The sequence below is a fragment of the Aspergillus caelatus genome, assembly GCF_009193585.1.
Source record: "Aspergillus caelatus strain CBS 763.97 unplaced genomic scaffold BDV27scaffold_27, whole genome shotgun sequence".
Lineage (NCBI taxonomy): Eukaryota > Fungi > Ascomycota > Eurotiomycetes > Eurotiales > Aspergillaceae > Aspergillus > Aspergillus caelatus.
In genome coordinates this window covers 149,165-164,149 of record NW_022475290.1, presented here as the reverse complement: position 1 = coordinate 164,149, position 14,985 = coordinate 149,165, and the positions used below count along the sequence as shown (strand labels likewise).

Here is a 14,985-nt window from a genome sequence, read left to right as displayed (position 1 = left end):
TTATCTTCATTTAAAATAAGTGTTAAATAAGGAAATCTCCTGATAGTTAAAACCCGCCCTGGCTGAAATAGAATGTAATACGATCTGGTTTCTCCCTTCACACAGCATCTGAGGGCAGAGTACATCCAGCGATCGAGAAAGTCAAAATGAAGGTGTTTTACGGTGTTTCTAACCTAATCGCAAGATTCGTATGTTAGAAAATAAAATAGCCTTTACGTAGTATTTGTTTCTCTTTTTTTTTTTTACCAGTGTCGCAGTTCCATGGACAGTAGATCAAGTCCATAAATCCTTCAACTCAGACCCATCTCATCATGCCCCCACCCATGCCTTCATACTCTTGCAGAATCACAAATTATATGAGGTTTGAAAAACAAAGAAGAAAAAACAAGGGGGCGGGGGTCCTTGGACGGCAGAAATGATTTAACACTGAAAAATGGCTTTATTTGATCTATATAATCTAAACTTTGTACGGAGGTGGAGAAATGCCCTCTTGAAGAGCTTTCAGTCGTAAAGCCAGCAACTTGGAGGCGTACCGCGTCATGGGAAGAAAACCAACCATTATCCACAGGTTGGGCACTCCTGTCTCGCGGTAGGCTGTCTTGTACTCGCCCTCCTCATCGATACCCCAAATAGGTCCACATTGGCTGGCAATCTTCTCACCAAGGGTGGCTCGAATGGAATCAATCGTATTGGAAAAGCCGGTAGCAAAAACAACCAGGTCAAAGTCCTTCTCACGGCCGCCGTTTAAAATCACCTTGTCCGAGGTGAATTTTTCAATAAAGCCTGGCTCAACCTTGATGTTACCATTGATAATTTCCTCGCAAGCACCAGCATCGAAGTAGAATCCACCGTTCCGGGTCTGACCCAATGTAGAGTTGCCTGTATCGCGCTGGCCGCGCCATGTTCGCAGACCCCGAGCGTTAAGTGCTTCGAGTAGGGGCTTGTCGAGATCCTCAAGGTCCTTGGCAGTCCGCCTGCTGAGTTCTTCACCGGGTCCAACTGGCGTAGAGAAGAAGAGACGATCCTGTACTTCGAGATCAGGGAGGTTACCATGCTCGTCGGGCGCGTAACCTCCAAGCATGCGGGGAACCGAATGTGTCAAAGACATGATGTAGGTCGGTGACCGCTGGAGGAGGGTTACGTCAATGCCCAGGCGGGCGCACTCGAAAGCAGTGTCAAATCCCGAGGATGAGGTACCGACGACACAGACCTTCTTTCCGACAAACTCACGGGCACTGTCATGTGCGCTGGAGTGGCGGATCACGCCCCGGAAATCATCCATGCCAGGTACGGTTGGGGTGTAAGGGACACCGCATAGCGACGTAGCCATAATGACCTGCTTGGGGTGTAGTGTCCGGGTCTCCTTGCCCTCCTTGTTGATGATAATGGTCCATTTACCCTCGGCATCTTGCTCCGCCTTCTCAACCGAAGACTTGGTCCAGACGTTGAGCTCCAGAGCAGAGGCATACCACTGCATGTATAGAGCCTGCTTTTGAGCCGGAGTATACGTGGGCCAATGTTGAGGGTATTTGAAGTATGGCAAGGCATCGGGCCAGTGGGGGAAATGCAATGAAAGATATTCGTAACGCTTCTTCCAGATATCTCCGACTTCGTCGCTGCGCTCGATGATCAGGTTTTCCATGCCAAGAACCTTGCACCGCGCTGCCATGGCGAGACCACTGGTAGAGATGAATTAGCATTATAGAATGTAGCCACCATGCATGGGATCCTTACTTTTGACCACCCCCAATGATCAGAACCTCCGGGTCAACATTGTTGATGGCCTCGGATCTCTGGCTAGCCCAGCTAGTGATACCGGTCATGTGTCCATCTGGTGCGGGCTGTTCGGGGAACTGCTTAAGGCTCTCGGCAACAGTATTCATAATGTAAATTCTCCAGCCATCTTGAGTGAGGACCGCATTGATAACAGCCGAAGCAATAACAATCTCCGTCTCAAAAGACACAACAAATTGTAAATAAGAGTAGTCTGCGTAAGGTCGAGAGACCGAAGGCACAGGCTCGAGAAATTTGAAACATCTAGCCTTGGTTTGAGGGAAAAGGTCGGTAGCGGCTTTTAATATGGCGTCTCTGAAGTTAAATGTGCGGAAGTCCCAGGTGAATGAGAGCTTGTCACGCCACACGCCTGTAAATCGATGAGCTAAAGTCGAAGATGTTTCAAATATTGTTGTCTGGGAAGGGTCGTACCATGATCGAGGAACAGCCCAGCGAAAGCTTGCGCATCTCCTTCAGACATGGCCTTAGAGAGATGGGCTACAATGCCCTCGGCCTCCTTTTGAGCATCGCAATCGGCGGGGATATCGACACCTAAGATATCGGTAGTGGGCAAAGGGTGGTTATACTTGAAGTCGTACATGAAGTTGTCGGCGACGGGCTTTGGCACCCGGTCGTGGTTGAGTGCCACACTCTTCGACTCGATGCTAGCCATCGAGACGAAATCGGCTGTCGCGGAGTCTTGTACGTAAGGTGCCATTTTCTGTCGTTGTGACGGGAAAAATCCTGGCAAGGTGTCTGTTAGGCAGTATTCATGTTCCAACCTCATGAAAAGACGAATGCGTCTGAGCTGGCTGATATACTCCGACCTGGCCAACGACCAACGTGATCTCCATCTTCACTGGCTCTATCCATTTATTTCCTATTTGGGAAAGCCACGGCGAATTTCACCACCACGGGACGTCAATGATTTTACCCTATGGTCACATGATCGGAGATGCCCGCATCTGATCGGGGGTCGACCGATTGATTTTCTTGCATCTGGTGACCCTAGCGTCGGAACCCACAGCAGTTCTTCTCGAGCATGAAATTACTCGATATGGAAAACAGCGGCGACAGCATGGACACTCTGCAGTTGTTGTGCCGGCGATCCCCCATCCTGCAGAGTACCTGCCAAGCAGTCCATTCAAGAAAGCCCGTGGTTGACAATAGCGACGATCTGTATACCCCCATCGGACCCGGATACGGTCAATCCTGCAGTGGAAGCCTATGGTTGGCCGGGCCGGACTGGCATTACGGATATACTCTAGACTAGAGATCAGCGTAAGTATATAACCTCCAGCTTGCACGGTGCAAAGTTGCAGTCTACCTCTCGCATTCTTATTACACTACCTGCACCGCCACGACTATCACTATAACATCGAGTACAGGGATATTACACTATTATAGACAATGACCATGTCGTCCGACAACCGCCGTGTCAAGTTTGCGCTTTTCGGCCTCGGCCGCCTGGGAGTCATTCGTGCCCGTATCCTTGCCTTCCAGCAGCCTCGGATCGAACTCGTCGCCGTCTGCGATACAAAGCCCGGTACTGACAAATGGGCCGCAGAAAATCTGCCCCCATCTGTCAAACACTTTTCAGAGCCTCAAGAATGTTTGAGGAACAGCGGCGCTGAGGCCGTCCTCATCTGTACCGCGACGGCTACACACGCGCCCTTGATCCTACAGGCCATTAATCTAGGCTTGCACGTCATGTGTGAGAAGCCTGTCTCTGTAGACATCGCTACTACCCAGGAAGTGGTCGAGAAGTCTGCTTCTAGGCCTGACCTCAAGTTCCTTGTTCCCTTCACTCGCCGATGTAAGTCATACTAGGTCCCACGCTTTGCGTAGTTCAGAAACTGACTCGCGCCAGATGATAAGTCCTACCGCCAGGCTAAGGCCCTGGTCGATAATGGAGACCTAGGTGAAATCCACGCAGTTGAGACGACTGGTATCGATCAAGCTGACCCGAATGGTATGGCCCTTATTATCCCCAGTCGTTGTCTTATACTAAACGTTCCGTTCAGCCTTTTTCGTGTCCTTTTCTGAGCAGTCTGGCGGTATCTTCCTTGATTTTGGCATTCACACTGTCAGTCCCAGTATTTTTTTTTTACCCTCGCCCAAAATCCACACTACTAACACGGAACTAGGTCGATGCCGGACGATACCTGTTGGATGTCAAGTCAGGCCTCTCCAACCCCAAGAAGCAAGTAAACAGAGTCATCGCCTTCGGCCAGGTGGCTGTCTACGGGGACTTAGCCAAGTATGGTGACGCCGATAACGCATGGGGTCTGGTAGAATTTGCCAATGGCAAGATCTTTAAGACTTACCTCGGTCGCACGTTAACCAGCGGTTTCGAGGACACGACCCGATTGTGTGGCACCAAGGGACATTCGATCATCAGCGCTAACTCGAATGTTGAGATTCGGGACCATCTCGGTATTCGCACACAGTCTGTGCCTGATGCGTTCACTCTCTTCGATGCGACGTTTTTAGCTGACCTTGCCGAGTTCGCCGATGCGGTGCTTGACGATAAGCCCATGACCTGTCAACCGGAGGATGCCTTCGAGGCGGGCAAGATCTGCGCTGCTCTACAGTACTCTTTCCGCAACGGCGTACCTGTGTACTTCGACGACAATGGCCTACCAATCATGGAGTCCAAATAAGTTATAAAATAATTAGAAACGGTCTTAAAATAGAAAAGGAAGTATGGACATGGAATAAGTAGACTTCATCTGCATATTCATGGCACTTATACAAGAACTGAACCAAGTAACAAAAGTAAACATTACGGAGTAGGCTATGGACTGTTCGCCTTGAAGATATGTGCAGAGAGAAAAATTAGTTGTTTGACATATACTTATAAGTCGTCTAAACGGAAGGGATCCCAAGCATTGTGCAGCTTGAGGAGCATGTCACTCTTGGTGAATTGCGGCTAAAACCACGTATGTAGGCTTGCCACATCGTCTGGAAATGTTAATTACGGTTTACCAAGGGATATGTGGTCTCTGGGACCTTTTGCCGATTTTAAAGATATCTAAAATGTTTCTGGTCCTGTGACGGGCGTGATGCCATGTATGAAGCACTGGCGTCGATTGTTCTATATAGTAGTCCGACGGTTCTGACCAGCCCGGTCAACCAGTCTTGCGCGCCAACCGATGAGCTCTACATCTTCATGCCCGTCGAGCTGGATGTACTGTTGCGCCAAATTATCCTTCGATAACTGGATATCGCTCTTAATTAACTTCTGCCGTTCGAGTTGGATAATACTGTAAATAGTGTGCTGTAATGCCGATAGTAGCAAGAGGTCAAGTAATTGGAGAATGGACATGATAGTAAACCATTTGAGAATCTACGAGGGAATTATTGCAACTTCTTGCAAACGACTGAGACGTTCAAGAAATCTTGCAGTATGATTGGCCAAGCCTTAACAGTGTATATCCCGCCCTATATTAGGCTAGCTAGACCTAAGCCCTCTAAAAGTTTACTGCGTATTTCTCCGTGTTCTTTACGACAACTTAAAGTATCTTATACTACCAGACAGGTGGATGAAGATCGTGAAGAGGGAATAAACGATATAGACCAATACTGTTATGCCATACACAGGTTTAAGCATCAGATGCTTCGTCTGCGGGCAATAAGTTGACCTTTTATAACAAAATACTTTCATATATTTGGCTCAGGTGTAAGCACCCAACGCCGTCCCTTTCCTGATGAATAGCCTCTTCCTTTGCTTCCAGCTTTCCCCAAGGTGTACTTTCGTCAATGAAAAAACATAATTACGGATTTTAAATATCATCATTTGAAGACCTTCGTGACATCCAGACTCCTCCGGCGGTAGTTAGGACATCGCCACTCATTTATACTTGAATGACCTATTTGCTCCACGAAATGTTACATGAGCCGTTGCCACCTCACTCATATCCAGCCCGAGATTTTCAGACTCTCGAACCACAAGACGCCAGGTGGTAAAGGGCCCAACCGCTGCAATGGAATTGGCCGCGCGGGCCCATCCGCCAGTCCAGGAATCCCGCAAAGCATTTTGTCGGCTGAGTTTTGCACGAGAAGTAAGATCCCGTTTTCTCCTCACGAGGGCCGTATCGTATGCAAATGGAATACTGGCCATGTCGTGGGAGAATTCTAGGCGATGATGGTTCACGTCCTCGAACATATCATACCCCGAGTGATCTACTATGTGGACCAGAATTCGCTGGCGCCGGGGTCCATCGGGCTCGACTGATGCACCGACGAGGCAGAATCGAACTTCATCCACACGAACATCTGCACGGCCTTTGCCAAACGGGATAGCACCGGGGGCTAAGTCGATGGAGACCTTGCAGACCTTTTCCGGCTGACCGTGTTCTTCGTGCCCGGTCGTGAGCGTTAACCGTTCGGATTCCGAACATGTCGTAGAACAGGCCTTGTTTATCGTCCACGTCTGGCCATATTGAACGAATATTGCCCGCGTAACGAGTGAGGATATCTTCGAAGGCTTTTTCGAGCTCTACTCGATCGAGATCGAGTTTCGTGGAGTTTCTCAGAGGGCCCGGCTCGAATTGCTCGCGATTCTCTTTCAAACCCCAAAACTTAACAGCACGGTTGGCAAAGCCCAGTCGTTGCATGAGTTGGAGTTGGAAGTTGACTCTGGTTTATCGAAGCCAGAATGTCGAATAGCAGCTTTTCCGGAAAACAGCGCACTTCCCTCCTTCATCATGTACTGCGCGATCCGCTTGTCTTTTCCTTTTACTTTTGAGGTACCCAATGATGGCTAAGAGTGTTCATTCAATGGAGGGGATTGTGACGGGGATCTAGTCAACGGGCTGGTAAATCGGCATGTCCACCGCTGAACTACCACATAAATAATACAGAACTATCACAAAAAAAAATAGTACAGAATGAACGAATTGAGCATCGACTTCTCCTACGTCTTCTGACTGCTTTTCTCAAGAGGAAATCTCTTGTGATATGGTGAGTGGGTTATCCGACACGGAGGATCTGTCAAGAACGCTCTTTCGACAGCTATTGTGAGAACAGATTCGCTGTAAAGATCCTTGTTTCAAGTTCAGATACGGTCGGAGGGCTGGAAGACACGCGACGATCAGTCCCACATAGGCATCAATGGCACACCAAAGTTCAATATTTGTTGTTGGCACGTTCGGATATGTGAATTTAACAATAAGAAAGCGCACGAGACAGGCGCTTATGCTGAGAATACCGAACCCAAACGTTGTGTACAGGCCAAGCTTCTTCTTCCAGTCGAGTCTGAGCGTCCTCAGGATTGAAAGTGGTAAGATGAATATGAATATATCGGAGGAGAAGTGAAGCGCCCAGGTCGCAATCCAGAGGGTGACTTGGCTCAGGGTACCACAGGGTGCTAAGTGGAAACTGACCCTTATTAGTAAACTGGTGTTGCAACATAGCGTCGGAGCTAGTGATATCTACCTTGCCCTCCCGTGTTGGAGGCAACTTAGGGCCACCAGTAAGATCGATGTAAGGTATGATAAGCCCGAGTAGATCGTAAGTGCCCATAGAGAACAGAATATCGATCTTAAGGTCGACGGAAAAATATAGAAAAGAAACGATAGGAGAGCGGCTTTGTTGAGATACAGTGTGGTGAGAAGCGGAAACCATCCGATGAACACGAACTGCTGATATTTTAGCACCATGATTTTGATATTTGCATTTGCGCGATAACCTTTTGCGTCGATGGTTCTGCATTTGACTCGAATTCAGACCAAGTAGTTGAGGGCCTCAACCATCCCAGCGACATTAGCTTCAGGTCAAATGCTGCTAGACAAACGCCGCTTAGGAACGCGAGGCATGTCAAGTAATCACTAAAGATCAGCCTCCTGTGCTCGAGGTGCAGTCGGAGGAAAAGACGAGCGAGGACTAAAAGAAGACAAAGTCCGAGCAATGTCCATTCCAGAGCCTTGAAACCGTCAGAATGAGACCGCATCAACGATATCCGCAGTTGACCCACGATGACCGTCGCAGTTGATACAAGTTGCATAGCTCTAAACTGCGGCCCGGTGGGATTCCAGTCACATCGTATGTGAGGCAAAAGTCACACGACTAGTTTATAGCTGTCGTCGACACATGCGTCGTAACAATTCGATTCGAAGTGGAGGTCAGAGTCGTTGCGGATCAGGGGTGGTGGGACTCACAAGAAGTAGGTAGTGGCACTGTTATTATTGATAGGGACACCCCAACACATTGGTTAGGTCAGAGGCCTTACACCTTTCTGGAGTGTCCCCAAGTTCCTGCATTGACCAGGTGATTATGTCATGAACTGTGAGAGTTTAACTATCCCGTACTGAGGTATGTACCGAATGTGTTGGTTTAGTGGCACCAAAAAACTTAACTGGACAGGTGTTTGTCATGACTCGTGAGTGATCCTCGTCACAACAAGCTTCTCCTTTCTTCTATCGTCTCGGGGTCATCTTCAAGTGGAACCGGCTATTCGTTGCTCTCTTCCTCGAAATTCAAATGACTTTCTACAATCCTAGTCTTCCGTGCTGAGAAGACAGTGCAGCTATCCGTGGTGGCTTGGTGAAGGGTTTGGCAGATGTGGTTCATTTCGCCAATATGTACTGTGTCAACTCTACTTGCATCCTGGCGCTTTGGTTTATTGAACTTTCTGTCCACATCCCCTGCTCTTTGAACCATCGATGCCTAGGGTTGCTGGGCTTGCCCGACCACGATATTTATCATCCGTGCGCTTTTGGCCTGTACCATACTTACGCTTTCGGGGCTTGGTAGGTTCGAGGCCGTGGCGGCCTGTCGATCCACCACTCAGCACCGTCGGAGCCACGGAGCCCGCGGAACGTGTGGCTCCGGGGGGGACCATCGCCGCAACAGTGGCACGCATAATAGTCAATAGTTGGCTTCAAACTAGTGAAAATAAGATTCACGCTAATGCTTCGGGACTAATCAGATATTAGCAGAATGACTACCGAGAAACCATGTTTTTAGTGACGGCGTTGGGGTCCTTCTCTTAGGTTTATCGCGTGGATAAAGACATTGTTCCTGACGACTGTCAGAGTGATCTGTATCTAGGTATAGGAAGAACCCTCTTAGAGCACCTTTAGACAGTTGTGTGCTTTTATCTCTATGTGATATATGTTAGTCGGTGAACTAACAACACCTTCCCATTGTGTGCAGCATTCAAAATTTGTCGCCACCGTTGATCAGGAACTCCCCAGATCTGTACCTCGCATAATTATTGCCTCCAAACCCCATCACCAGTCTGACGCTTTCCCACCCTACGTGTTCTACCTTTACAGCGTGCAAAAATAGTGTACTATGCCTGCCTATGCTTTGCATCAACCACGATCGTGATTACAGCATAATGTCACCTGGATCGAGTGCTTTTGTTCATCCTGAGATTTAAATGCTGAGCCTTCTTGCCTTCCAACGAAATGGACAACTTGGACGCCACCGAACGAGATCCCTTCTCCAACTATATTGAATCCCTTGTAAGTCGGCCTGCCTGCTCTACCCAACACGCCGGTGTTGGTGCCACTTTCAGTAAAGGACTGGGGACAACGCAGAACCCGCGCAAGCAAAACCATTCCTGCGATCTGTGTCGGACCGCGAAACGAGCCTGCAGCCTGCGGCAGAATATCCCTGTTAACGGGCAGAAGCCGACAACTCCCTGGAAAACATGCGATATGCGCGGGTTAGAATGCACAGTGACGTGGCTGGCCAATAGAAAGTCTCAACAAGAGACCCGAAAGCAGTGCAGGACAACATGTTATGTCCAAGGCACTGGTACAGTGGCAGAACCTCATGTCGCCCCTTTCCCAGAAGAACGGGCAGAGACGCTATTGGTTGAACTTGGCGCAGTCATATTATTAAGAGAGGACGAACTCGCCCGTCAGCTGGCTGGGCGTGACACGCTTTCACAACGATTCAACTGATATGTCGATGTAATTGATATGCCAATCTCGCAATATTTGTTGCAAGGAAGTATGCATCCTCGCTATAATTTGGGAATCGCGGCCCTGGGGCCCCTCAGTGACAGCAGCTATATGTCGCTCTGCTTCCATCGTGCCACTGTATGGATGAAGAGTTGCTGGAAAGACGAACAAGTTCATCGGCATCCACAGCGGCGGCCCCAATCCATTGCGTGCGACCAGTGCGATCGACACTCTATTCCAGTACAATGGCAACCGGCCCGGTTATCTATCCACATCGCGTGACGCGTCCATCACAAAGACCTATGAATAGGTCACAATCGCATCTGTAGCGCAGTTTACAGCTTCCGACCATCAAAGCGAGGAACCGGGTCAGCCAGGGCAGCAGGACCCACATTCGAAGAGGATGCAACCTTCGCTCTTTGCGAAGGCGTCCGGCGCATAAAATGCTCTATTCCGAGGCGCGAGCCTGCATCCTTGCAAATATAGAAGCGGACGCCTGTCGCTAACCCAAAGCGAAATTCCATTCAGTGCAGATGCTTCAAAAAGGTGTCCAAGGAAACATTTTAGAGCTGGTCGCTGCCATCGAATGGATGAGTATTATGACCAACTCTATTGTGATTGCGTCATCGGGCGGGAATATTTGTCCCCTTCCTCTGGTAATATGCGGCAGCACCACGGCATTCTGCATTGAGAAATAGAAATCTGACGTACGACGGCTAGATCTTTGTTGGAGTGATGGCGTTTTGGCCATTTTAACATTCTGCGCGGCAGCACAGAGACTGGAAACGTACCTGGAAGGGCAGCCATCGATCCCGCAAAAGGCAACGGCTTCGTGCTGCGGAGCAACTGGCTACCTTCGCTCATGTGTCTCAATGAATTGCAAGTCCTGGCTTTCAAGGGACGTGCGGCTGGAAAGATCACATTCATAATATTACTGCACACTTCGTGAATGCCACCTTTCTGTAGCATATTGAAATTTCTGCTGACTTCGGTTTTTCAAGTACCCCAAAATGGTAGCACAAGCCCATCCCTCCGCAGCCAACGCTTTTGCGGATGGGAGTCACGATATAGTTCCCAGGTTCAATATGAAGGGCGTTGTGGGATGACAGTGGGACTGGATGCCTGTCTGTAGGGTGTTTCGTGAGCTTCAGGGAACCCTGGTGACGTTACCCGGTCCGCGTGGATTCTATAAGGATGCATTCTAGCTACTTTAACAAACAGAGGAAGAAATGCCGTTGAAGGTAATACTGTTAGAGTCTTACGCTCATTTCGTCCACTCTGTCCCTTTCTTGTGATTACCATATACGCAACCGCGAGATCTCTCCAATAGTATGATCTTCGTTGCGACACAGAACGGTCGCCCACGCTTGGTAGCACATTCTGTGCTTGTTGGACATAGGTCGTCTTCAAGTCTAGAAATGGTATCTTCGCTTCTCTCTTCAACTCCTATTCGGGGCACTATTATTGTAGTGCCGTCCTTCTCTATCTTCTTGAGCATACGGCATACAAGTTTTACAGCAGTATCGGCTTCTATAGTCCAGCTGGCGTGAATATAACCGAAAGCAAAAATAGTATTCGGCAGATTGTCTATCATAGCATACTTTCAAAGAAAGTGATCGCCAATATAATACTGTTCACTATCGATAAAGATATTAATACCGCCAGCGATACGCAACTTTAGGCCTGCGGCAGTGACAATAATATCGGGATGTAGCTCGTTACCTGATTGCAGCTAAATACCGTTCTCGGTAGCGGTTTTGATAATATCTGTCTTCACGCTACCCTTACCGGTACGGATGCTTTTGTAAAAATCGGCCTCCGGGCATATATACAATCTTTGTTCCCATGGGTTATACCGGGGAGTGAAGTCAGGATCCAGAGGCATGCGCTTAGGTAGCTCTTTATAGGTTAAGAGCAACAGCTACTTCCGGGCCAGGCGGGGAAACCGCCGGGACCGATTTTGCGGAATGATACTGTGAGTCTATGATAGTTGGAGCCAATCGCCGAGGGGAATCTCATTGTATAAATAGTTTCGTAAGAAATAGCTAACATTGAACCAAATCGTGGCATATCACATAATAAACCACCACATTCGAAAGACGTAGCGGTGAAAAGAAACGTTAGTAGGGCAAGGGCATTGGAGTACAAGTTATCCTCTATCATAGCCACCGACTAATAGTATCTATCTACCCTACCCTTTACAATTATGCGTAAGGCCAAAAGATGGGAAATCTCGATGCTTGCCTATCTCATTTCATCAATATCGGACCCTGCAGCGACATAACGGTCCAGGTTCTTGGGATTAGATGACTTGGATAAAAACGCGGCCATAGCGGGTCAATGGGAATTGCCCATTGTCTGTCGCTTGGAGAATGATTGAAATAGTTTGGCCAGTTTTTGCATCAGCTGGGATTGTCACGTCTGCTCGGTGGTTGTCGGATTCAGTAACAGTCACGCTTCCCGGGTATGTGCCTTCTTCGAAGTACTGCCACCAGGATGTGGTGACATTGTCGAGGTCTGGATCGCTAACTGCACCGGCTAGCTCCACAGTCGCCCCAGGATACGCCTTTACTGTGGTTCCGTTCAGGATCTCCACCGACGGTGGGTGGTTGGCATGTTCATAGTTCGGTGTCAATGTCCACTGCATGCGAGCCGCAAAGTCGTTCTGGATGGACGCAGCCCAGCGATCCGTTGTGTAGTTATCGGTTTCGGCGCCGGTCTGGTTCTTCTCGCTTCCAACCATCTCCCACAGGTTCGGTGAGGTGCTATTCTGGATACTTCGACCGCCCCAACCACCGAGATTTGGGTTGCTCGGGTCCTGAATACCGGTCGTTAGTAGCGGGTTGAACGCCACATTGTCACCTTCGGACAAAAAGTCGTACGGACCTAGTGGCTGACAAAAGGTTGACGTTCGCGCCGTAGTCAGATTGCCGAAAATGTCCAGCTGGTCACCTGGCATAGACTGGCCGTCGAGCCAGGAACGGTACAGCTTCCCGTACGGTCCGGTTTGAATGTTCGCCTTGATCCAGTCACCGGTGAAGTATACGCGGGATTCAGGCAAGCCATGGGCGTTGCCCTGGCCCTTATCACAGTTGTAGGCCCAGGTGCTATATCCGGCCACCATCTGCTCGACGCGGACCTGTGGCCAGTTGAGGGAAATATAGTTCGCATATGTCTCGTCCTGAAAGGCGCTAGCCAGGATCACAGCTTTACGGGAGACTGTGTCCTTGGTCTCCGTCCACTGCTGCGAGCCCGAGTATTGCTCCTCGATGGACTTTAAAGCACGGGCGATAGTGTTGGTGCCACCCCATGCCTGCAAGTAGAGCGGCCGCGGGTCTTCGTCCAGCAACAACGAGCGGATGAGGTTAGACCCATCCGTGTCGTGATCCATTTCGCCCTCGAAGTCGATATTACCGATTTTGACCTTGGACAGCAGCTCGTCTGGTGTCGGGTAGAACGGATCATGGCAAAGCAGGTTTGGGAAAACTTCTGCGTATGCTTGGAGCACTTTATCTTGGATAGTCCGCGTGCCGGTCCAGCGCCATGACCACTGCGGGGAGGTATATTCACGGTCAGGCAGGAAAAACCTTGTGCCATTGCCGTCACCGCTCCAGTGAATCTTGCTAGAGGAGTAGATGATACCCTGTGTATCGAGCTCATTGGTGTAGAGTAGGTATCGGATTAGTGACGCTAAGTCGTCCTGCTCCATGTCAGTCGTGACGACTGTGCGCAGCATTGCCGACCTGCTGGAAGCATATGCATGGGCGGCAGTGGCTAACAAGCCAATCGCGAACAGGCGGCGGATGAACAACCGCATCTTGAGTAGCTCTCTTCCTCGCAGTACCGCGGTCAATATTGAGCCCAGGGTCCAACCACACAGTCGCTTCTCCAGCAAGGTGAGCTCGGTTTTTATAATTTAGCTATCAGACTACCTCGGCGGTTTGGAGTTACCATTTTGGGAGTCCCACAAGAGCGGTATATTGAATTTCCTTAGATGTGGGGGATGTTCGCGCTATATTGCGGGGAAGTCTGGGGAAGGTCGACTATAGTGGAAGGTAGTGCCTCCTGACAAATCCATCCGAGTGCTTACACTTGCCTCAACTATACACAATGCCGAGTCCAACTACCGCCAATTTAGAGTTGCCTGTTTAGTGCGTCAACTTCCTAATAATCATACATAAGTTGATGTTTTAATCTCCAAGGCAACAGGTGCTTTACATCTAGCCAACACAGGCCCTCGTTTTACTTTCGAAAAAGATATCGTTTAGAATTATTATCTTTGTATTTCTTTTTTTTTAAAAGATATGTCTTCGATATATCAAAAAATCAATGCTAGAGCCCTACCGGTATACGTCATTTGACGGGCGGTACGGCTTCGGAGCGCTGTAGGCCAACTAATACAAGATGTATTGCACTAGTGAGATGAGGAATGTTTAGGGTCCCAAGGAAGAATGTATGGGGTTTGAAACAGAGCGAATCGCTTGGGGTTCTAAATCCTGTGCGTAATCAGAATCTACTGGTAATATGGAAGTTGGGCCGCAGTAGCAGGTGGTGGAGTAAACGTTGCCTGAGGCAGCCGCCGTTACATATCGATATCGATATCGATATCTAGAAAGGAAGCATTCAAAAAATTCAGCTGTACATAATTATCAATTAGCTTCACGTTCACCCCAGGCCTGAAGGCTCAATAGATAGGCCTTTATGGCCCGTACCACGGCTTATAGTTGTGTTACGCATGGTGTTGAGTAGGTGTTCATATGGATGTGATAGCAAGAAATGTGTAGGATGTCACAGTGAAGGCATGCAAGTGAAATAACAGAGGCGATTTACATATATAAAGTCATTTATAGTGTAGCACGGAATAAGTCATGCCATAATGCTGTTCCCATCTCTCTGTTGAGAAGGGAAGGAAAAACTGTGTGGAAGGATTCTCTAAGAGTCCATGAAATCAGTGTCCTGCTCGATTCTTTCACTTCTTCCTTCATTCACCAACGACGAGAAATTTCACACGGTCTTTTCTGTTACTCCCTCGCTCCCCCCATTTTTACTTTTTTCCCTTTGTCTTCTTCTTCCCCTTTCCCTCTTTCTTCCCCTAGGTCCTACATATCCAGGCCTAAACACATTCAAAAGCTTCAAAGACAAGAAACATCATAACAGGTCAAAGAAAAAGCATCTTACATGTCATATCTCCCATCTCCAAGCTCCTTCTACATCATTTGTCCTTCCTGGCTACTCACCGTATACCTGTTTTGACCCCTCCTCCTGTCCTGCAACTCTCGCGTCCATCTCCCTCAAT

The 14,985-nt window shown here is 48.8% G+C and overlaps 5 protein-coding genes across 5 annotated transcripts; 2 read left to right on the top strand and 3 right to left on the bottom strand.

Moving 5' to 3' along the window:
- Nucleotides 1-457: 457 nt before the first annotated feature.
- BDV27DRAFT_168640 (flavin-containing monooxygenase) lies at nucleotides 458-2,446 on the bottom strand (the record flags this gene model as incomplete). The annotated part of the gene is made up of 3 exons (XM_032074823.1): nucleotides 458-1,679; nucleotides 1,735-2,143; nucleotides 2,206-2,446. 3 exons carry the CDS (start codon nucleotides 2,444-2,446, stop codon nucleotides 458-460), a joined length of 1,872 nt encoding a protein of 623 aa, XP_031931148.1.
- Nucleotides 2,447-3,183: 737 nt separating this feature from the next.
- On the top strand, nucleotides 3,184-4,436 carry BDV27DRAFT_168639 (putative NAD binding Rossmann fold oxidoreductase; the record flags this gene model as incomplete). Its single annotated transcript, XM_032074822.1, has 4 exons — nucleotides 3,184-3,589; nucleotides 3,644-3,745; nucleotides 3,798-3,859; nucleotides 3,921-4,436. The coding sequence occupies 4 exons, from the start codon at nucleotides 3,184-3,186 to the stop codon at nucleotides 4,434-4,436; spliced, it is 1,086 nt and encodes a 361-aa protein (XP_031931147.1).
- A 1,565-nt stretch (nucleotides 4,437-6,001) lies between these two features.
- Nucleotides 6,002-6,625, bottom strand: BDV27DRAFT_122946 (uncharacterized protein). Its single transcript, XM_032065755.1, has one exon. The coding sequence runs from the start codon at nucleotides 6,390-6,392 to the stop codon at nucleotides 6,036-6,038; it is 357 nt and encodes a 118-aa protein (XP_031931146.1). The 5' UTR covers nucleotides 6,393-6,625; the 3' UTR covers nucleotides 6,002-6,035.
- A 2,563-nt stretch (nucleotides 6,626-9,188) lies between these two features.
- Nucleotides 9,189-9,689, top strand: BDV27DRAFT_154392 (uncharacterized protein; the record flags this gene model as incomplete). Its single annotated transcript, XM_032071961.1, has 1 exon — nucleotides 9,189-9,689. The coding sequence occupies one exon, from the start codon at nucleotides 9,189-9,191 to the stop codon at nucleotides 9,687-9,689; it is 501 nt and encodes a 166-aa protein (XP_031931145.1).
- A 2,302-nt stretch (nucleotides 9,690-11,991) lies between these two features.
- BDV27DRAFT_154391 (uncharacterized protein) lies at nucleotides 11,992-13,506 on the bottom strand (the record flags this gene model as incomplete). Its single annotated transcript, XM_032071960.1, has 1 exon — nucleotides 11,992-13,506. The coding sequence occupies one exon, from the start codon at nucleotides 13,504-13,506 to the stop codon at nucleotides 11,992-11,994; it is 1,515 nt and encodes a 504-aa protein (XP_031931144.1).
- Nucleotides 13,507-14,985: the final 1,479 nt, after the last annotated feature.

Bases quoted from the DNA above. Each gene is read 5' to 3' on its own strand.
- BDV27DRAFT_122946 (XM_032065755.1), bottom strand. From the start codon at position 6,392: ATGCAACGACTGGGCTTTGCCAACCGTGCTGTTAAGTTTTGGGGTTTG.